The sequence below is a fragment of the Dendrobates tinctorius genome, unplaced genomic scaffold (assembly GCF_039654945.1).
Source record: "Dendrobates tinctorius isolate UK_male_01 unplaced genomic scaffold, ASM3965494v1 ptg000199l, whole genome shotgun sequence".
NCBI lineage: Eukaryota > Metazoa > Chordata > Amphibia > Anura > Dendrobatidae > Dendrobates > Dendrobates tinctorius.
This window is the reverse complement of record NW_027361866.1, coordinates 6,431,121-6,454,821: the sequence shown is the minus strand read 5'-3', so window position 1 is coordinate 6,454,821 and position 23,701 is coordinate 6,431,121. Positions and strand designations below refer to the sequence as shown.

The 23,701-nt window shown below is 41.3% G+C and overlaps 1 protein-coding gene across 2 annotated transcripts in view; it reads right to left on the bottom strand.

The window, feature by feature from the left end:
* Nucleotides 1-23,701, bottom strand: part of SPAG16 (sperm associated antigen 16) — a 1,757,100-nt gene that overhangs the window by 1,576,794 nt on the left and 156,605 nt on the right. For both annotated transcript variants that reach the window (XM_073553217.1, XM_073553218.1), the window contains exon 9: nucleotides 7,779-7,921. In XM_073553217.1, the coding sequence (XP_073409318.1) occupies nucleotides 7,779-7,921 (143 nt within the window). The remainder of the gene's footprint in view (nucleotides 1-7,778; nucleotides 7,922-23,701) is intronic.

Here is a 23,701-nt window from a genome sequence, read left to right as displayed (position 1 = left end):
GTTGCCCATGTGAAAATGAAAAAACTGAGGCTAAAATATAATTTTTGTGAAAAAAAGTACTTTTTTTTTTTTTATGGATCAAGTTGAGAAGCACCTGGGGGTTCAAAGTGATCACTATGCATCTAGATAAGTTCCTTGGGGGGTCTAGTTTCCAAAATGGGGTCACTTGTGGGGGAGCGCCAGTGTTTAGGCACACAGCGACTCTCCAAACGCGACATGGCAAGCGTTAAATATTCCAGCATATTTTCCATTCAAAAAGTCAAATGGCGCTCCTTCCCTTCTGAGCCCTGCCGTGCGCCCAAACAGTGGTTTTTGACCACATATGAGGTATCGGTGTACTCAGGGGAAATTGCCCAACAAATTTTAGGATCCATTTTATCCTGTTGCCCATGTGAAAATGAAAAAATTGATGCTGAAAGAAAATTTTTGTTGGAAAAATTAAAATGTCCTTTTTTTCCTTCCATGTTGCTTTAGTTCCTGTGAAACACCTAAAGGGTTAATAATCTTCTTGAATGTAGTTTTGAGTAGCTTGAGGGGTGCAATTTTTAGAATGGTGTCACTTTTGGGTATTTTCTGCCATATAGACCCCTCAAAGTGACTTCAAATGTGAGGTGGTCCCTAAAAAAAATGGTTTTGTAAATTTTGTTGTAAAAATGAGAAATCACTGATCAACTTTTAACCCTTATAACTTCCTAACAAAAAAATATTTTGCTTCCAAAATTGTGCTGATGTAAAGTAGACATGTGGGAAATGTTATTTAGTAACTATTTTGTGTCACATAACTCTCTAGTTTAACAGAATAAAAATTCAAAATTTGAAAATTGCGAAATTTTCAAAATTTTCGCCAAATTTCTGATTTTTTCACAAATAAACGCAAAAATTATCGATCTAAATTTACCACTAACATGAAGCCCAATATGTCACGAAAAAACAATCTCAGAATCGCTAGGATGCGTTGAAGCGTTCCAGAGTTATTACCTCATAAAGGGACACTGGTCAGAATTGCAAAAAATGGCCAGGTCATTAAGGTCAAAATAGGCTGGGTCATGAAGGGGTTAAAGTCAAAGAGTTCAGTTAATAATTAGAAATATAATTACCTGGGTAAACATAGACAGGAAGATCGCAGTGAATGTGTTAGGGATTAGGTCCTGTGCTCCTCTAGCCCGAAGCGCATTTCATGCCACTTCTTCAGGCATGACTATGACTTTAATGCATGTCTATGACCATTATCAAATGACTATGAGATATCAGCTTACCTTTATTATATTACCATGAACACTCATACTAAGTTATTTACTCAATAAAATGTTATGTTTTTATCATTAAATATAGTGTTCACTTTATATATCCAGCCAGTTCATTTTGGGGATGAGATATTTATTGAAATACAGCTCTGGCAAAAATTGAGAGACCACTGCACAGATTTATAAAAATCAGCTTCTCCACATGTCTGACAGCCATTCCATTCCAGTGTCAGTTGAATTCCAACCAGAGTACACCTCATTCTACTTAATGTGCTTCTGATTAGGTGATCACCTGAACCAAATCTTATTTAACGAAGGAAAGTATAAAAAACCCTGTTGTAGTGTTCACAATCCTCTTGCAATACGACAAGCTGGATGGTAAAACAAGTGCTAGTAATATCCCAACAGTAATAGGAATGAAAAAAGAACTTAACCATGCCAAAGGCGTTGAAAAAAAAGTCTTGAGTGAGGAAAGGAAGGGCTCAATTCTGGCTTTACTAGCAGAGGGATACAGTGAATATCATGTTACCTCCATCTTTAAAATTTCTAAGACAGCAGTCCATTACAACAAGGACAAGCAGCAGACATTGGGGACAACAAAGCTACAGACTGGAAGAGGGCAAAAATGACTCTCCACTGACCGGGATGACCATCATCTTATTTGAATGTCATCCAGCAAACGCAGGATGACATCAAGTGACCTACAAAAGGAATGTCAAATGACAGCTGGGGTGATGTGCACGGCAAGAACAGTTCGTAACAGGCTCCTAGAGGCAGGGCTCAAGTCATGTAAAGCTAGAAAAAGCCTTTCATCAATGAGAAGCAAAGGAGAGCCAGGCTGAAGTTTGCCAAAGACCATAAAGATTGGACCATAGAGGACTGGAGTAAGGTAATCTTCTCTGATGAGTCTAATTTTCAGCTTTGCCCAGCACCTGTTCGTCTAAGGGTTAGATGGAGACCTGGAGAGGCATACAAGCCACAGTGTCTTGCACCCACTGTGAAATTTGGTAGAGGATAAGTGATGATCTGGGGATGCTTCAGCAAGGCTGGAAATGGGCAGGTTAATCTTTGCGAAGAATGTATGAATCAAGCCACATTCATGATTATTCTGGAAAAATAGTTGATTCCTTCTGCTCAGGCAATGTTCCCCGACTCTGAGGACTGGTTTTTCCAGCAGGACATTGCGCCATGCCACACAGCTAGGTCAATCAATGTGTGGATGAAGGACCACCACATCAAATCCCTGTCAAGGCCAGCCCAATCTCCAGACTTGAACCCCATTGAAAACCTCTGGAATGTAATCAAGAGGAAGATGGATAGCAACAAGCCATCAAACAAAGAAGAACTGCTTACATTTTTGTACCAGGCGTGGCATAAGGTCACCCAAAAGCAGTGTGAAAGGCTGGTGGAAAGCATGCCAAGACGCATGAAAGCTGTGATTAAAAATCATGGTTATTCCACAAAATATTGATTTCTGAACTCTTCCTGAGTTAAAACATTAGTATTGTTGTTTCTAAATGATTATGAACTTGTTTTCTTAGCATTATTTGAGGTCTGCAAGCATTTAATTTTTTTTGTTATTTTGACCATTTCTCATTTTCTGAAAATAAATGCAAAATTTAGTGCTTGGAAATTCAAAGACATGTTATCAGTAGTTTATAGAATAAAAGAGCAATTTACATTTTACTCAATAATATATCTATAAAGAGAAAAATCAGACAAACTGAAAATTGTGCAGTGGTCTTTTTTGCCAGAGCTGTATATTTAACTATTAAACAAGTGACCTGTTTTTTATTAAGATAGAAAGCCTTTTTTGATTTATGAAAGAGGAAATGTGAGAACCAGAATCTTTGGATGGCAGGCTCAGTCCAGGCACTACGTTTAGGGTGAACAAAAAGCAAAAAACACAAATAAAAAGTAAAAAATAAACTGCAAATAATGTATAAAGGTAATAATAATAATAAGGGTATTTAGTAAACATAATTTTGATCAAAATAATGTACAAGCCATCTGTAAACAGCCAGCTTAATTCACATTGAACAAACTGTAGAAGGTGGTACCAGGCAACCAGCTTTTTTCTTCCTATTGGAGAGCCAATTTGCATGGGTTATGTGCACACAATGTCTTTCAGGTGTATACCTCCTGGAACCCACCTGAAAAGGCACTGTAAAAAAAATTTAAAATCATCAGCAATGCAGAAACCTTACTGTGCACATGTTAAGTCTATGGTCTCTTCTTTTCGCTGCTTTAACCCCTTCAATACCCTGCCCTTTTTCGTTTTTGCGTTTGTTTTTTCCAAGAGCGATGTGACTTATTTTTCCATCAATATGGCCATGATAGGGCTTGTTGTTTGCAGGACGAGTTGTACTTTTGAACAACACCATTGGTTTTACCATATCATGTACTCAAAAATGGGAAAAAAAAATTCTTAAGTGCAATTTCACAACTTTTTAAAAAACATTTTTTACCTTGTTCACCAAATGCAAAAACTGACCTGCCATTATGATTCTCCAGGTCATTACGAGTTCATAGACACCAAACATGTCTAGGTTATTTTATATTTAAGTGGTGAAGAAAAAAAAATCCAACGTTTGTAAAAAAAAAAAAAAAAAAATTGCGCCATTATCTGAGACCCAAAGTGTCTCCATTTTTCGTAATCTCGGGTTGGGTGAGGGCTTATTTTTTCTGCGTGCTGAGCTGTCATTTTTATTGATAATATTTTGTTGCAGATACGATCTTTTCATCGCCAGTTTTTTTATCCATTTCATTGTGCATTCAGTGCATATAAGGGTGTGACAGCCCTCTTTCTGAGCTGGGAAAGCCATCCAGTCTGGCCTATGCTTTTACTAGTGGGTCAGTCCCTCGATCCTTGTTCACATTCACGTCACTTGGCAAGTGAAAAGGTTTTAAATACTAGAGTAGGACTGTCCCACAAGGGGTGACGTGTCGTGGCGGGATGGCTTGTACATTATTTTGATCAAAATTATGTTTACTAAATACCCTTATTATTATCTTTATGCATTATTTGCAGTTTATTTTTTACTTTTTATTTGTGTTTTTTGCTTTTTGTTATCTCTGGTTAATGGTCATGTGTTAATTAATTTTCTCAGTTCAGACTTCAGTTTTCTTTTTTACTACGTTTAGGGTGGCTGGGATGTGCAGTGCTGTCCAGTCTGACGGTTAGGGTGTGTGTGCTGTCCATCTGAACTTCTCGGAGAGCCAATTGGAGAGCTTTAGACTCTACTAATCCTTCTAGCCTGTTGCTGAAAACTGCCAGATAGAGCTTTGTGCTTCCCAGGTTTAGGTCTGTGATTTCTGCTCTTGTTTTATAGTCTCGTTTCCTTGTTTTCATCCTAGCTTGTTAATTGATATTTCTTTTGTCTGACAATTTTGGACCCTTTCGGCCCTCTTGGTTTTGACCAGGCTATCTGACTATCCTTCTTGCCAGCTTGTGTCACCGAATAGCAGCTGACTCTATGGCTCTTGCCAAGGGGCCCCCTGTTTAAATCCACATCCTTGTATAGGAGTCAAAGGGAGAAAGCTAGGGTAACCCCAGTACTCTGGGAAACAGAGCAGCTTGCGTCAAGTCTGCTCGTGGTACCCATTTTAGAACCGCCAGGTGACCAATAATAGAGCCTCATTACAAATATCTACAAATACCAATTGGTAAAATACATGGCATTTTCCACATACTCATACTCAACCAAATAGTGTGCGGCTGAATTACAAATCTTATTTTGGAAAAATATAAACTTAGACTAGACAGTCCTAAAATATACAAATTTATTATTTGGCCCATGATCGATATAAAGTCTAAGGATGCACCAAATTTAACACACCATCAAGTCTTGTTTGAGTTACGTTTAGATCAATTTGTGGAGTTGAGATTATAGTGTTTAAAAGGGTTGTCCAGGATTAAAAAACAAAAAAAAAAAACATGACTGCTTTCTTTCAGTAATGGCACCAATGCTGACCAGGTGTTGTGCATAGAATTGCAATCCAGCTCCATTCACTTCAGGTAAGGAACTGCTTCTGAAAGTAAGCAGCTATGTTTGTTTCTAATTTTAAGCATTTCCCCATTCCCCAGTAAGGCATGGCCCCTCTATTAAGCCGTAGCCCATTTCTGGGTTAACCAATAACATTAGCTTTTAAACTAGATGCAACAATTTGAACCAAAATTCGGGGCATTTTTGAACACAGACAATGAAGAGATGCAATAGAGTATGGATCATAGCGAAACTTGCACTTCATTTCAGCTACGTAGACACAATGAACTACTGTAGACAAACGAGCCAGCAATTTCAGCATGGTATTATATACAGAAGAAAGCAAATAAATGTAATGAAGTATATTACAAAGATTCATAACTTTACAAATGCAGACCAATAAAATAAAAAGGTTGATTACGCTTTAAAAGCACCACTCCAGCGTTTTTTTTTTATTTCAACGCAGGAGTGGTGTCACTAACATTAGGCCCTTGACCCTAGTATTATACACACAAGCTGCAGTATTCAGCTCTTCCCGACACCGCTCCGATCCCAATCTGCCATATTGTGACCGCAACTTCTGACTGACCGTAAGTCAGAGGTAACAGTCACAAACTCTGAATGAAAATCTTTGAGACCCTCTTTCTGGCTCTCATAGACTTACATTGAGTTCTGATGTCCAGATCACCCAGGAAATACTGGAGGTCACAAACTGCTGGAGACCAATTGGTGCGGTGCCAATAACAGAAGAACACGACATCTAGCAAGTACGAGATTAAATGCAGAGAACTTAGATTAGTTGCACCACTTCAGCGGTAAAATATATAAAAAAAATCTGGAGTGGTGCTTTAAACATATTGCATAGAAGGCATATTATTGAGTTATTTTTATATTGTTGTTTGCAAGAGAAAAAAATATAAAAGGTACTTGGCACTCGAATGGAAGAAAAATTGTTTAAATTTTATTTTGAGGCAATCCAAAGGGCAAAATTGTAAAATTCTGGACCCAGAACATGGACCTTCATCAGACGTGAATTGCTGGGGAATACCAATGCTGCGATTAGCACTGGACAAAAGCGGCTGTAGTCATGTCTCATACACAGTGAATAGAGCTAATGTGTTTGTTATGCCCATGCCCCAGTCTGTTTACTTTTCTTGTTTTCCACGTCAGGTTTTGCAAGTAGCACAGCGTGCACCCATGTAATGAACGTCCTAGGCCTATTTAAGGCTCCCTGGACTCCCAACTCTGTCTTGCTTTTGCTCTAAGTCTTACTAGTAACTCTTTTAGTTTTCTGTGCACAGTGGAAGTTTATAGTCATCAGGAAGTCTCCTGCTTGTCTGTGGTTTCCAGTCTCTGAGTTACTTATATGAAGTGTCCAGTAACTTTGTTACCTGTCAGTGGACAACTTCAACTATTTGGCTTTAGTTTCTAGTAACCTTGCTACCAGACGCTGGACGACTTCACCTGTTTGGCTTCAGTTTCTAGTAACCTTGCTACCTGACACTGGAGAACTTTACATGTTTGTCTGCGGTTTCCAGTATCACTACCTACTAGACTGCAGTTTCCAGTACTGGACTAAATTGGCTTCCAAGGTATTCTGATTTCTCTGGAGGCCTGTCTTCTACTTGTTCCTGGTCTTCTGGACTACTTCTACTCTTTGCCCACCGGTTTTCAGGACATATTTATGGTTGTGTGTGGCCTCCATGGTATAAGACTTTCTTGTTGCGCCGAAGTTGTGTCTGCATTTCCAAAACGCCTCTTGTTTGCCAACATTCTTCAGTAACTCTGCTATCTACCCGAGGTCTTCAGGAACTCTGCTATCAGTCTGTGGTTTCCAGGACTCTACGTATCCATGATCCACGTGCTCCATCTGGCTGCTGCAACGACATCTATAGTACGTGTTCTCACCCGGACCTTGGGCTTAGAAGATCCCCTTCATCACGTGAGACCGCTGAGTTTAACAGCGTCATACGCAGGGACTGCAGCCAGTGCCTCATACACAGTGACCACAGCCAGCATCTCATAGGCAGCAACTACAGTCAGCGCCTCATACGGAGTGACAAAAGCCAGCATCTCCTGTGCCGCAACTGCAGCTGGCACCTCATACACAGCTGCTCTTCTCCAGCACTAGTCTCTGCAATTGCTACTGTATATTTCTCAGCAATCCATGTCTGTTGGAAGTCCATATTCTGGGACCGAAACAATAACATTATAACCTCTGGATTACCTGTAAATAAAATGTGAACATTTTTTATTGTATCGGAGTGCCAAGTACCTTTATATTTCTATTTTAAAAAAGTGGAACCATTCTTGAACACCCTTGATTTCCAGGAGTGCTGTATACTCATAATATCTGTTTGCAAAAGACAGTGATGAGGTTTTATTGCGCTGTTGTTTTCCTACTTATGTCCAATAATCTCCACAAGTAGTAAATACATACTAATGTGAGCCAACAACTGATATCCATTTTGAAGTGCAAGTTGTTAAAAAAAAACAAAAATAAAACAACCCAAAAACATACTTTTGACAGATTTTCTGGTGATCCTACCTTAGGATGAGCCTTTCCGATTTGTTTATTTGGGTCTTTCTCTGCATTGTATACAGCCACCCCTTCTTGCAACAGTTCTTTCTCTCGAGCCTCCCGAATTGATTTCTGAGTAGGACCTTCTTCCTTCTTGGGTTTAACATCATCTAGAAAGCGTAATTTAGTTATATACACATATTATATATATTACCCATACATATACTGTGTGTCTATACATATATTATATGCATATACAGTTGTGAATAAGTGTTTGCCGCCTTTCTTATTTCCTATTCTTTTGCATGTTTGTAACACTTAAATGTTTCAGATCACCAAACAAATTTAAACATTAGACAAAGATAACACAAGTAACCACAAAATGCAGTTTTTAAATGAAGGTCTTTATTATTAAGGAAAAAAGAAATCCAAATCTACAGGGCCCTGTGTGAAAAAGTGATTGCCCCCTAAACCTAATATCTGGTTGGGCCACTCTTAGCAGTAACAACTGCAATCAAGCGTTTGCGATAACTGGCAATGAGTCTTTTACTACACTCTGGAGGAATTCTGGCCCACTCATCTTTGTAGAGTTGTTGTAATTCAGCCCCATTGGAGGGTTTCCGAGCATAAACTGCCTTTTTAAGGTCATGCCACAGTATCTCAATCGAGTTAAGGTCAGGACTTTGACTAGGCCACGCCAAAGTGTTAATTTTGTTTTTCTCAATCCATTCAGAGGTGGACTTGCTAGTGGGTTTTGGATTATTGTCCTGTTGTATAACCAGCGATTTCCACTGGTAAGCACGTCAGGGGGTCTTAAAATGCAACATGCCGTCCGCTAATTAGTCCAGCAAATTTTACATTCAAAAAGTCAAAAGGCGCTCCTTCCCTTCGTAGCCCTGCTGTATGCCCAAACAATAGACTTCCCCCACAAATGGAGTATCGGTGTGCTCAGCAGGAGAACTTGCACAACAAATTTTGTGGTCCATTTTCTCCATTTACCCTTGTAAAAATAAAAAAGATTGGGTCTAATGTAAATTTTTTGTGAAAAAAATTAAATGTTCATTTTTTTTATCTTCCACATTGTTTCAGTTCCTGTGAAGCACCTGAACAGTTAATAAACTTCTTGAATGTTGATTTGAGCACATTGAGGAGTGCAGTTTTTAGAATGATGACACTTTTGGGTATTTTCTGTAATATAGACCCCTCAAAGTCACTTCAAATATGGTGTGGTCCCTAAAAAAATGGTTTTGTAAATTTTGTTGGAAAAATTAGAAATCACTGGTCAACTTTTAACCCATGTACTGCCTAACAAAAAAAAAATCATGTTTCAAATTCTGATGTAAAGTAGACATGTGAGAAATGTTTTAACTATTTTGTGTGATACAGCTCTCTTATTTAATTGCTAAATCTTTAATATTTTAGCCAAATTTCAGGGGTTTTTTTCACAAATAAACGCAAGTCATACCGAAGAAATTTTACCACTATCATGAAGTAAAATATGTCACAAAAAAACAATCTCAGAAACAGTGGGATCCGTTGAAGAGTTTCAGCGTTATTACCTCAAAGTCTGTGGTATTTAAGTTGGGATGTTGGTATGGCAGTTTGTGGATGAGGTGTTTTGTATTTCTGCCTCTCCTGGCTGCTTTCCTCCCTTATTTTTTATTCTATTTCCAACACGTCCGGACTTTCTAGGTTGGGAGTTGTCTATGTATTCCTCTCCTGACTTTTTTACATCCCTTTATCCTTTATGTTTAGTTAAATTTTTCTTTATTTATTATTGTTGAAGTAATTTTCTCCCTTTTTCCATTAGCCTTAAGGGAGGCATTTGTGTAGTGCTCTGCTCACGGTGTATCAGAATTAAAATGGCGCTGGATTGTAGGCTTGCACAGTGCCATGTTAAATTTTTTGTATATTACTTCAATAAAATAAATTCTGTGTAAACCTCTTTTTTTTCTAAGTATTGTACTAAAAAATTTATATAACACTGTGCAAGCCCACAATCTGGCACTATTTTAATTCTAATACACCATGAGCACAGCACTACCCAAATGCCGCCCATAAAGCTACTGGGAAAAGGTAAAGGATTACTTCTACAGTAATAAATAAAAGAAAAATATAACAAAGGATAAAGGGAAGGAAAAAAGCTAGGAGAGGAATCCATAGATTACGCCTGAGCCTGACCCTGACCTAGAAAGTCTGAGAGCAGTGCAAAAAATAAAAAAACAAGGGAGGAAAGCAGAAGCGACCTTGGCTACTCATACATGGCGGACCAAGCCCCAGCTCGATCAAAAAAAAGCTATTGTCCACAGCAATCACTGATACTTGTGATTTTCTGCACACAGACTGTGCACTCTCTTCTCAGAGTAGGACTAAGGCCTGTCTATCTTTTCAGCTCCAAGACACATCCAGTCTGGTGCCCATGGCCTGTGCATTAATCAGCTAAAAACATTGGCCTCTTCTACATCCAGGAGACTGACTGACCACCCCAGTCACTCCATTTAGACAGAAAACCTAGCATGTCTCTCTCCCAGCTGCTGCTCACCTTTTGGCGGAACACCAACCAGCCTTCACACTTTCCTCTGTTCTTCTTAGAGAAACACTGCAGGTGCTTCTAAACAAACACTGCAGAGCTGGGATTTTTAATTTTAGCCTTCCCAGCTATGCCAATATATATATTTTCATATATAACAGTAAGATTTTTTATTCCACAAATATTGTACACTAAATATCCATGACTAAAATAAACCCAGAGTGAAATAAAATTGGCAATTACAGCACCATCCTGAATGCAAGATTTATAAACACATTTCTGCTTGTACTTTCACAAAGTTTTACACATTAGTTGCCAAACAGCTTGATTATTTTAATCATAGGCAGCTATAACAATTCTGTGTAAAATCAATTGCCCAGTGCGATTCCTCACTTGCAACTGTTTGTGCAGACAAAATTGTATCTGGCAAATAGTAATAACACTAATAAAACTATAGAAAGCCTGGGGCATCTAGGAATCAAATTTTATTTGTCGAGTGTCGCAGTCTCTGTAGGAGAAATTACTGAGCGGTGAAGACTAAGCACTGGTAAGTTGGTATAGTACTCGTATATTGTGGGCTATGAATCATGGCAGCAAGAAAGTACCGATGTAAAATATTTATAATGGATCGGGTCATTGTAATTCTCTTCAAGAACTTCATGCCAATATCGTAGTTAAACAATAATGTAAATGCAGAGGCTGTAGGGAAAGCCCTACACACATTTAGATAATTCAAAAGTACTTTCTATTTCAGGGAGCACACTACTTTCTAAAGATCTTAAAAAGGAACCTGTCATCAGTTTTGGCTGTTATAAGTTAAGGCCATCACTTTTTAGGACTAATATACAGCATTCTAGAATGCTGCATATCTGCCCCCAATCTGACCTGGAAGAGAAGAAAAATAACTTTTATTATACTCACCTGCGGGGCAGTCCGGTCTGAGGGGTTTTGATCCGACGCCTCCCATCTTCATGCAATGCCGCCCTCCTGCTTGCTTTGTGTGGATGACGCATCATCCACAAAGTCTGCTCAGCATCGCGATCCTGTGCAGGTGTACTTCTCTGCCCTGTTGAGGGCAGAGCAAAGTACTGCTGTGTTCAGGCTCTGGGCCTCTCTGACCTTTCATGGCACCTGCGCACTGCAGTACTTTGCTCTGCCCTCAACAGGGCAGAGAAGTACACCTGCGATGGAGCACGACACGAAGTAAGCAGGAGGGCGGCACTGCATGAACATAAGAGAGGCACTGGACCAGGACCAGCGTCACCCCTCGGACCGGACCGCCCCGCAGGTGAGTATAATAAAAGTTATTTTTCTAGTCTTACGGGTCGGGTTGGGACAGATATGTGGCATTATAGAATGCTGTATATCAGTCCTGAAAGGTGATGGCCTTAACTTATATTGGCCAAAACTGATGACAGGTTTCCTTTAAATTTTGGTTCACAACACACAGGGTTGTCCAGACTAAGAAGCTAAATTTGCAATCACCTTGTGACTGCTGAAATGTGACAGCGTGCTCTAAGCTCACCCAGCTTCTCTCAATTCTCTGCTATTGAGATAAGCTGGATGGAAATCACATGTATGTGATCACATCACCGACCACTTGCACAGGAAATAATGGAATAATGACAGTGGGCACAGCCCCTTTAAAAAGGACACGTCACTTGCTGTGAAAAAAAAGGAATTAAAAATATTGTAAAATTCCTTGAGTAACCCTATGTCACGGGTTTACCGAGACTGAGAAGAGCCAAAAGACTGCAGTGTCTGATTTCTCTCCTACTCCTGCACTGATTTGAAGAACTTCACCTTAATATTAAATGGTGCAGGTTTCTTTTAGCAGTATAGGGGTAAATCTGAGTTTAGAGCTCCTGGAAACTTTCATGCATTAAAGTTCAGCTGTTCAATGTTAGCCACTCCCATCTTTTATATAAACTAGGCCCTGGCTAGCAATCATGGTCAGACGAAGCTTTGGCTGCATGGGTGGAGGTTGTTGTTGGTTGTTATTTGAGAAGGTATTTGGTGGATTTATCTAAGACTGTTGCTAGGTTTTGGATGTGTGCAAATTATCTCCTTCTTCTACTTTGGTTTTTCTCATCTTTCATACCCTGGTGTCTCCCTCTGTTGTTTGCGAGTGCACTTTTGTATGATTGTATTTTTCCTTTATCCCTGTTCGTATTTCATTGTTAGTTTGGTTGTTATATTACAGTATACTACTACTCTCCTCTTCCCTGGGTGGGATAAGGGTACAGACTGAAAGTGGATTCAGGAGTTAAAGGAGTTCTCATTTCAATGCCAGAACACACCTTCCCTGGATGTTTTTCTTACAAGCAAGAGATTATATCTAGCAAACCCTGCAAACTGGCCACAGAAGGTAAATTACTTATTGTCAGCATTCTGCAGCCCAGATATGCACTAAGATTATGTGAAAAGCCCGGAAAACCCCTTTAAGGCAAGGTACATGGCCTCAGCATCTTCACCATCAGAAATAATCCAGTGAACATGGCGAGCTAGGGCACCCCTAGCGTTAGGGATAGTGAAGGAGCCTATGGTCCCAGGATACCCGACAACAGAGTCATGACATCCCGATTATGCTTCTTTTTCCTGTTTGGCAGTGCATCACTCCATTGCAGAGATATTCACATTTATTGCTTGCAAAATCTCTGTGTCACGTGCCCCGTCCTGAGTGACACGGCCAGCAGGCCGGTAACTGATACAACAGGACGCAGCACATGTAATTGTCCTATGTGATGCGGCCCGCAGGCCGGTAACTAATACAATAAGACAAAGGGAATAGGGGAACCTGGGTAACAATAACAATGGTGGCCCTGCGATAGGGAAACGGGGAAGTGGAGGCCTCCTGCACTCCCCTGAGTCAGTGTCTCTGCACTCCTATCGTTCACTAGGCCAGTTCCGCACCGGGCAACGATCAGGAACCTCAAAACCCTGACTTGCCCTGCACCTAAACCCTCACTAGGGAATTGGTCTGTGCGGAAAGTAATCCCACCACTGCACTAAACACACATAAGGAAAAGTGACAAAACAGGGGAACATCACTTAGCTTTGCTCTGTTGCTTACGCTCCCAGCAACAGAGCCCACCACCTGCGTGCGTCTTTTCCTTCACCGTGTCCGACATCTGGGTGCGCTGTCCAGAAATGGACCTTCTCAGCATCATAGTGCAGCCTTGGAGCAAACAGAGTCCACACCTGCGTGCAGCTGTCCAGAAACAGAGTCCCGCAAATGAGTCCAGCTTTTCTGCCAAAAAGTCCAGCATGCTTGAGTCCAGCTCTCAGCAACCAAGTCCAGCATTTTGAGTGCAGCTCTACACCGCAGCTGCCACTCCACCAATCCATGAACGAACTCCTTGCTGACACCATAGCTGCGACTCCACCACGCCATGCCAGCACTCCTTGCAGACACCATAGCTGGCACTCCAAGAATCTCACTGAGCTGCCCGTGACTCTCCTTTAGCTCCATCCTTCACCCAGACTTGTTTGCAAATGAATACTTTATCACCAACAATGATTACCACACCTGATACTCTCGTATAGAGCTACCACACCTGTTACATTATTAAGTGCACAAATTAAGGTAACCAAAGTGCAATTACCCTAATGGCCACCGGGGGGAAAACTACCCTTGGCACACAGCCAAGGGAAAAAAAGGTTACTCTGTGCATTTACTCTGTCAGATCCAACCTGGATCGTGACACTCTGCTTGTAGTTTATCTGGGCATTTCTGCACAGCTTCCTCTACACACCCTGACTGAAGCACATTTCTTACACTGGTACACATCAGCCAAAAAAATATGCGCAAGATTCATGAAGTGGCACATGCTCAAATGAATCAAATGAATTTGGCACATCCTACTAAAGTGCACACTCTTTGAAGATAAGAGTACAAATTGCCAATCTTGGTGATTTGAGACCAGTGGCTTCAAATTTAAAAAAAACTTACACTATAATTAACATCAGAAAAAAGCTGATGGGTAAAGTGCTTCAAGCTATGGATGATCATGTCCAAGAGGTTGCACGAAGCCCATCAAGCGCAATGCAGAGCATTGGATGAAGTGGTACATAGCATGCTAGACTATGAGCAGAAGAAATGTATCCTGTGAAGTGTTGAATCACACTTCTCTTTCTGGCAGCCTGATGGATGAACTTGTGTTACATGAATACCAGGAAAACGTTATATGACTGACTAAATTGTGTTAACTATAGAGTTTGGTAGAAATGGAATAAATCTTGCAGAAAGCCTTCCCAGGAGAGTGGAAGGATGCTTTAGCTAAAAAGAAGGGATATACGCCATTATAGAAGCACCCTCATAAAAGTTTTATCCTCTTAATATATTGCCATCATCATATTATATAGCACTGTGTAGTTACAATTTCTCATTTTGCCCTTCTACCCAGCTTATTGTTCTCTTTTCTCTTCTCTATGTAGAAACAGGAATTCTCTTTTTCCTGCAAACATCATTCCCCTCTTCAAATCCTGGCCCAGCTGCTCCCTTCTTCCCCATCAAGGACTTTTGCAGTGACTCATGGCTCATGGCTCATGCAGGGAAAAGAGACTGCCTGTTTCTAGATAGAACTAAGAAGAATTCTGCTAGTCAGTTTTTAATCATGTGATGGCACAGACCTAATGTAAAACAGAAGAATTAACTGGGTAGAAAGGCAAAATGAGGAATTGTAAGTACACAGTGCTATATAATATGATGAATGCACTATATTGAAATTATAACAACTTTGATGGGAGTGCTTCCTTAATGCCTATGGATGTAGATGCAATATCATTAAAGCTCTTGCAGGTGTAACATGTATGTGCCCCAAAACGTTTGTCCCTATAATGTAAATGCCCTAAGTATAATGTAAGTGTCCTGGTTACTCCGGAACAGAATGATAATATTTTATTACTTTAAGCATATTAAAGCTTTTAACCCCTTTCTGACATCAGAAGTCATATTACGCCCATGTGACCTGGGTCAATTTGACCATGGACGGAATATTACGTCATCGCTATCGCCCATGCACACAGAGGTTCGCGGGCGATCGCCGCCGGGTGTCAGCCGATTCTTCTCACAGCTGACACCGGGCACTAGGTTCCAGGAGCAGTTGCAGACCGCTCTCGGCACTTTTACCCCCGGAATGCTGCGATCGAGCACAATCACATATTTCCGGAAGCCGGCAGAGGGCTGACAGCCCCTCTGCCTTTGGATCGGAGACCCCGCGGCGTGACGAGGGGTCCCAATCGTTGCCATGGTGACCAGATGTCCGGGTCACCAGAGCTAGGAAAATTGCTGATCATAAGTAGTGCACAATCAGCAAGTTTGATAGGGTTGGCAACCCGGGGTCCGCCATGCAGAGATGATATACTGCTGCTAATGAACAATGGCAAGCGTTCACCAAGAATCACGCTGTGTTAACTCCACACAGTGTGAACTGAACACAAGATACTAGTCTCTGATAACGTCTCAGAGTGGTGCACACAGACAGGAAGAGGAATACCAGCACAGCTAACTGCCGAGTGGCAAAGAAAATATAAATAACTAACTCAGCAGACCACAGAGTGACGCAAAAATATAAGTACCAGCTCAGCTAACCGCCAAGCGGTACAAAATGAGGTGTGTGCAATACCTAGTAAAAACAATAGGGTTTAAGCACATGGGTTGACTGTGCCCTGTAAACAGCCCGTGCTAACTGCACACATGGCCAACACAGACGCTAGGTCAAGCAAAAAGAAAAACCTGCTTCTCTACGGAAAACTAGGCACTCATACAAGCCGACAGCATGGCAGAGTCTCCACCCACACACACAACACAAATACTAGCGCACCCATGTGCGCCTCTGAGAGCCTTTTATACATTAGCCTCATGTCCAGACAGACAGGACCTTGCCTGTGGACCAATCTGAAGCTGTCACTTCACACGAGCAGCTGACGTCCGAGCAACAATGCTGAGGCGCCACATCAAGGACATGATCAGAAGGGTGAAATCTGGACTTAGGCTCCAGAGCACAATGCTGCACATGTATACCAGTAGTCACCAGAGGCTTAGCTGGAGAGCCAGCAGCAACTATACATGCAGCACAAGCCTGGGCCAGGTGCTGGGTACGAAGTCTGTGCTGAGCAGTCATCCCAGCGGTTGAGCTTGAATGGGAGACCACAGCACCAGACAAGACTTGGGATACATCCCGTGCAGCAGAAAAATCCTGGCACCTAACAAAGTCTCTCTGTCAGTGCAGAGCTGACAGCTTCTATGGCATGTCGATGCTGCTTCATCTGCATGTTATAGAAGTGATCAGCCTGCAAAAAATGATAGTCCTATAGTGGGACTAAGTAAAAAAGTGAAAAAAAAATTTAAAATAATTATAAAAAACAATATGCATTCTATCACTAAATAAATATTTGAATGAAAAAAATATAAACAATAAAAGTACATACTGTATTTGGTGTCGCCGCATCCGCAACAACCCGACCTATAAAACTGTCCGACGAGTTAACCCCTTTAGTGAACACCATAAAAAAATAAAAAACAATGCTTCGTCATCATCATACCGCAGAACAAAAAAGTGGTTTAACACACAATCAGAAAGACAGATATAAATAAACATGGTACCGCTGAAAATGTAATCTTGCCCCCAAAAAACAAGCCGCCATAAAGCTCCATCAGCAGAAAAACAAAGAAAATCTATAGCTCTCAGAATAGAGTGATGTAAAACTAATTATTTTTCTCTATAAAATAGTTTTTATTGTATAAAAGCGCCAAAACATAAAAGATATAAATGAAGCATCACTGTAATCGTACTGACCCGAAGAATAAAACTGCTTTATCAATTTAACCACATACGGAACGTATAAACCCCCCCCCAAAAGAAATTCCTGAATTGCTGCTTTTTGTTCATTCTGCCTCCAAAAATCGGAATAGAAAGCGATCAAAAAATTTCATGTGCCGAAAATGGTACCAAAAAAAGTCAACTCGTCCTGCAAAAAACAAGACCTCATATGACTATGTGGGCCAAAATATGGAAAAATGTATAGCATTAAAAGTGTATTTTATTGTGTGACAGCAGCCAAACATAAAAACCCGCTATAAGGCATCTTTCACACGTCCTGATATTTCCGGTACTGGAGATGTCAGTGTCTGTGTAATACTTGCGGCACATGTGTGGCATGCGTGTTCCGCATCAGTGCCTCACGGACGGGCGCCAGGGAAGAAGAGTTACAGTAAGGCCGGGGTCACATTGCGTTTAGCAGTCCGTTAGACCGACTGCGTTACACCGAGGTATAACGCTGGTCAACTTTTAACCCTTATAACTTCCTAACAAATAAAAATTTTGGTTCCAAAATGGTCCTGATGTAAAGTAAACATGTGGTAAAATGTTACTAAGTATTTTGTGTGCCATATCTCTGTGATTTAAGGGCATGAAAATTCAAAGTTGTAAAATTTTCTAAATTTTCACCAAATTTCTGTTTTCTTTCACAAATAAATGCAAGTCATATCAAAGAAATATTACCACTATCATGAAGTACAGTATGTCATGAGGAAACAGTCTCAGAGAAACCAGGATCCATTGAAGTGTTCCAGAGTTATTTCCTCATAAAGGGACAGTGGTCAAAATTGTAAAAATTGGCTCAGTCATTAACGTGCGAACCACCCTCTGGGGTAAAGGGGTTAAATAACTATGATGACAGTGCATTAAAAAAGTATTTTTTTAATGACTATGTCTTATAAATAGCTTAAATATATATGTCATACTAATTGCTTTCTAAACTTTAAAAAAGCATCTATAATTGGTTAGAGAACTTTAGATTAGCATTTTTATAAGATGCCCTACTAAGGGGAGAATACGGTAATTAAGATAGTGGTTACTACAAAGCGGGACTGATGTTCAAAAAGGGAAAGCATACAGAAGAAAAAAAACAATCCTTCCAGATTCTCAAAAGGATTTAAAACTCCTCAGAAAAAATATGCAAGTCTTTGGAAGATGAACTACAATTAGTGTCAACAAATGGTATATGGTATGTTTGGAAACATGACACATAGTAACAATTTATTTAACCACACTAGTCTTACAAATGTAACAAAAAAATTGAAACCATGTTTCTATGAGCATAAATGAATATAGAAGATTTTAGATTTAAATGGATCACCTGTTTGTAAGCTGAAGTACACCTGAGTTACGAATTCACAACCATGAACCTGTATATATCTGAGTGGATGAGAGGCAAAACAATTGAAAATGTTAGCCTGGCCATGCCGACATCCTCTCGAAGTACAAAGAGAATTTAATGTGCAACATAAAAATATCAGTTCATGTTGTGACAAAAGTTTCTGGCAAAGTACTGGAGGGGAAAAATGTTTCACTGAGGCTATTAGCTTCAGTGATTTGAAACCTAAAAGTTTGCTAGAGCATGGTATGTGCTGAGAGTGGTAAATCGTCCATCTTTGGCTATGTGCACACGATGAGGATTTGTTGTGGATCCACAGCGTTATTTTTCTGCGTGGAATTGCATCAAAAACACAAAGGATTCCTAAAGCAAGGTTTATCAATGAGAATCCAGAATTGTTGTGAACATGATACATAGTAACATAGTTATTAAGGTTGAAGGAAGACTTTAAGTCCATCTAGTTCAACCCATACCCTATCCTAACTTGCCCTAACATGTTGATCCAGAGGAAGGCAAAAAAAACCCATGTGGCAAACAGTAAGCTTCACATTGGGAAAAAAAATTCCTTCCCGACTCCACATACGTCAATCAGACTCATTCCCTGGATCAACGCAATATTAAGGAAACTAGTGTATATACCCTGTAATATTATACTTTTCAAGAAAGGCATCCAGTCCCTTCTTAAATTTTAGTAGTGAATCACTCATTACAACATCATATGGCAGAGAGTTCCATAGTCTCACTGCTCTTACAGTAAAGAATCCGCGTCTGTGAGTATGTGTAAACCTTCTTTCCTCAAGACGTAGAGGAAGAGCCCTTGTCCCCGTCACAGGTCTAGAGTAAAAAGATCATTAGAAAGGGCTTTGTACTGTCCCCGCATATATTTATACATTGTAATAAGATCACCCCGAAGCCTTTGATTTTCCAAACTAAATAACCCCAAGTGTAATAACCTGTGGAAAATCAAACGCCGCGAATCATGACAGAATTATAAAGTAAATTATAGGCCAGTAAGTTTAACCTCAACTGTGGGTAAAATCCTGGAGGGTTTTCTAAGAGATACTATACTGGAGTATCTGAAGAAGAATAACCTCATGACCCAATATCAACATGGGTTTTACGAGGGAGGGTGCCAACATCCGCTGTCAGGTAGGGGTGATGCATGGGGTCCTATAGGGCAGGGTTCCCCAACTCCAGTCCTCAAGGCCCACCAAAGATCATGTTTTCAGGATTTCCTTAGTATTGCTCAGGTGCTAATTGCTTCACCTGTGCAATACAAAGGAAATCCTGAAAACATGATCTGTTGGTGGACCTTGAGGACTGGAGTTGGGGAACCCTGCTATAGGGAACTATAGAACATCTATCCCCTACCTTGTGTTAAGGTATAATGCATTTTTCTTTCATATGATCAGCTTCTAGCTGCCTGTTTTTTCTAAGATATTGAATGATTTTAATAATTGATAAATAAATAAAGTATCTTTTAAATTAGTTTTTTGTTTATGAGCCATCACATAACTAATTACACATACAGTTTTTTCGTTTAACTGTAATTAAGGGAAGAAACACAAGATGACTGGCACTCTTCCTTGGTATGGGGCTCCATGAGAGAGCTCTCCTCGTGGGGTAAAGAGGATTCTAAGAAATGTCAGGAATCAGGCCAGAACTAAAAGGAAAGACTTGGTCAATGACCTGAAGAAAGCTGGGACCACAGTCTCAAATATTACCATTATTAACACACTGTTCTGTTATGGATTAAAATTCTGCAGGGCAAGCAAGGTGAACTTGCTCACGCCAACAAATGTCTGGGCCCATTTTAAGTTCATCAATGACCATCTAGATGATCCAGAGGAGGAATAGAAGAAGGTCATGTAGTCAGATGAGACCAAAAAAGAACTTTATGGGATCAACTCCACTTGCTGTGTTTGGAGGAAGAAGAATGAGTATAAGCCCAAGAACACTGTCCCAAACATGAACAATGGTGTCGGAAACATCATAATTTGAGCGTACTTTTCTGCAACGTGTACAGGATGACCATATTGACGGGAGGATGGATGGAGTCATGTTCTTGATGACCAAAAACACAGAGCCAGTGCAACTAAAGTGTGGCTCCGCAATAAGTTTTTCAAGGTCCTGGAGTGGCCTAGGGAGTCTCCAGACCTGAACCCAATAAACAATCTTTGGAGGGAGCTGAAACTCAAAGTTACCCAGTGACAGCCCCGAAACCTGAAAGCTCTGGAGAAGATCGGTATTGAGGAGTGAGCCAAAATCCCTGCTGCAGTGTGTGCAAACTTGGTCAAGAACTACAGGAAACATCTGAACTCTAGTTGCAAACAAAGGTTTCTCACAGTTGTAGTGTACCTACAATAAAAATTACAGACCTCTCCATTCTTTGTAGGTGGGAAAATTTATAAAATCGGCAGTGTATCAAATACTTATTTTTCTCACTGTATCACCACCCTAGGGTGGGATCTACAGGTTAAGTACATAGCCATCAGACTCATTCGGGGTTCGTTATGCCTGGATATGTGAACTCCAGAGCTGTGTGTCCTAACAAGGAAAGCTGAACTGTTATATTTTTGTTTTCCTGAGTGGGTGGATCCCTGCAGCAACACCGACTTGTCACAATTAGGTCACATTCTCCTGGGAGATCTGGGGTTAGAAAATCATAGCAGAGATTCCATGTAGCCTGTGTGTTTGTGTTTTATATTAACTTAATTTTATTTCCTTTGATGCTGAAGAGGTTAACGACCATTTCTATGTGGATCAGAAACATGCAGCTCCATCTCATAGCTTTTCCTGACCTGGTCATTTCCTCTTCTTATAAAGTCTGGCCAGAGCTTCTCCTCCTCACCAGTGAAAGATCTACTTCCTAGCTCCTTGGAGTCGCAGTGCTGGGTTGGAGATCGTTTTTGCTGCTGGAGATTGTTGCATGCTATTTTTGGGTGTATATTTTACTCATTGTCCTATTCCCATTTCGTTTGTACATTCCTACCCTTCCCTATAACACTTCCCCTACCTTCGGTGAATGTTTTGTATGTTAGTTGCTTCTCGTTATCCCCGTTTGTCGTATGTGTTTATAGACAAGCATATATGTTCCAGGTCTCCTGGGGAAGGGGACAGCTTAGAGTATAACAAGAGAACAGTAAGGCTGGTAGCCCACACCTCCTCACCTTTAGAGATACCTTTGGTAGCAGGGATACTTAGGGTCCCAGCCATAGGGACAGAGCAGGGTCCCTTTCCCTATTTACAAACTGTCACAGCGTGACAGGACTGTGCTGTATGATATGTTTTGTATTATCTTATGCCAGAAAGGCTGTGATCATTGTTGCTAGCTCTGCACTGGCTAATGCAGCATCCTTAACAAACCATTGAGAGATTTAAATAGACAGCGTTTGTGTATATCTCTGTGTGCATCCAAGTGAGCCGATCTACCACAGTTGGTGCTAGAAGTGAGGGCAATTTCCCCACAAAGCACGTGTGATGGCTGTGGTCAAATTGTACTGTATGTGCTGGGTGAAGGCGGCCATAAACAATGAAGTGACATCGGACAGCATTGAGGAGCTGGTCCAAGTCCATCAAGTACAACAGCAGCAGCAGCTGGAACAACAGGAAACAAACTGTTGCTGCAAGAGCTCCAACAGCAGCAGCAACAATAGGAGGTGCTTATGCAGCAGATGGAACTCCTCACATAGGCCATTCATGGGAAACCGGCAGCCCCTCCAAGTCTAGGTTATGAAACATCCGGCTAGCGGGAAACGAGCCATGCAAAAGATGACCCCAGGGGATGATGTGGAGGCATTTTTGACTGTATTCGAAATGGTAGCAGAGCGGGAGAACCTGTCTCCAGATCAGTGGGCAGAGGTGCTGGCCCCTATCTAACTGGCGAGCCCCAAAATTCTTATTAGGACTTGGCAGTACAGGTTACACAGGAGTATGCCAAATTAAAAAAGGAGATTTTAGCAAGCTCAAGAGTGATATGTTGGTCTCAGCACAAAGGTGATATTAGTTTTCATAACTGCTGCTATGCCTCTCAAGCCCTTTTAAGGAGCCAGTCTCCTATCCTGTCCATGAGATCTCTGAGGCTAGAAGAATCTTCAAAGGGAATTGAAGTTTTTTCCGACACTCTAGCCACCGGAACATCGATTTTCGAGATTTCATCCCAGGTCTTTATATCCTCTGGGTCAAACGACAGATGGAGCCTGAAATCTCGAGGGATGACCAAACATTTTTCTGCTTCCTCCCACTCTTCCAGAATTATTGCCCGGATGTGGTTGTTTACTGGAAAAACCCAATGTATTTGTGACCTCAGACCCCAAACATTTTGTCCTGGATTGACTGAGGCTTTTGGGATTCTTCTATCTACATTGTTTTCCTTATAGCCTGCAGTAACTTGTCTGTGTCCTCTGAACAAAAAAAAAGTTACCTCTTGCCCACTTCCGGAGGTTCCCAGGTAATTTCCCCTTCTTCCTCTAGGTCCAAGTTTATGGACTGAGCCTCATCATCTGAGGATTGTTCCATATCTCACATCGGTCTTTATGGACGTGGACGCTGTTGGGTTGATTGGACTGGTAGGAGGCCAGAGATGGAAGCCTGGACCTCATCTCTGACCATGGTGTGCATTTCTGTTAGGAAGGAAGACTGCTCGTCTTTGATGACCTTAAGGGTGCATCATTCACAAAGCTGTTTAGCCGACACCTTTGGTAACTTGATATTACAGATGGCGTATCTCTTAGTTTTCCCAGAGGATTTGTTGGTCCTTTTAGGTGCAGGCGTCATTGTGGCTGCTACCGCATTGTCCTAATGTAAAACACAGTTGAACTGTCACATCTCCGTCAGATTTGGGGCCTGCTGTTCCGGTCGCAGCCACTAGGAGGCGCCGGGCCGCCACTTCGCCGTCAGACTCGGGGACGGCTGTTCCTGCCTCGGCCACTGGGAGGCGCCGTGGTTCTATTACATCGCCGTCAGACTCAGGGCCTATGGTCCCAGCTTTAGCCACTACGAGGCGCCGGTCTGTCAAGTCACCGTTGGATTCGAGGCCTGCTGTTCCGGTCACGGCCACTAGGAGGCGCCAGACCGCCACTTCACTGTCAGACTCGGGGACGGCTGTTCCTGCCTCGGCCACTGGGAGGCGCCGTGGTCCGCCCGTGAGTTATGGTGGTGACAGAGAAGTGGCTCCTGCGCAGGCATCTGGTGGGCGCAGGCTCCGCCCCTCTGTCAGTCATCAGGGGGTTACTGCAACTCCATCTGGCCTGGTCCTGGG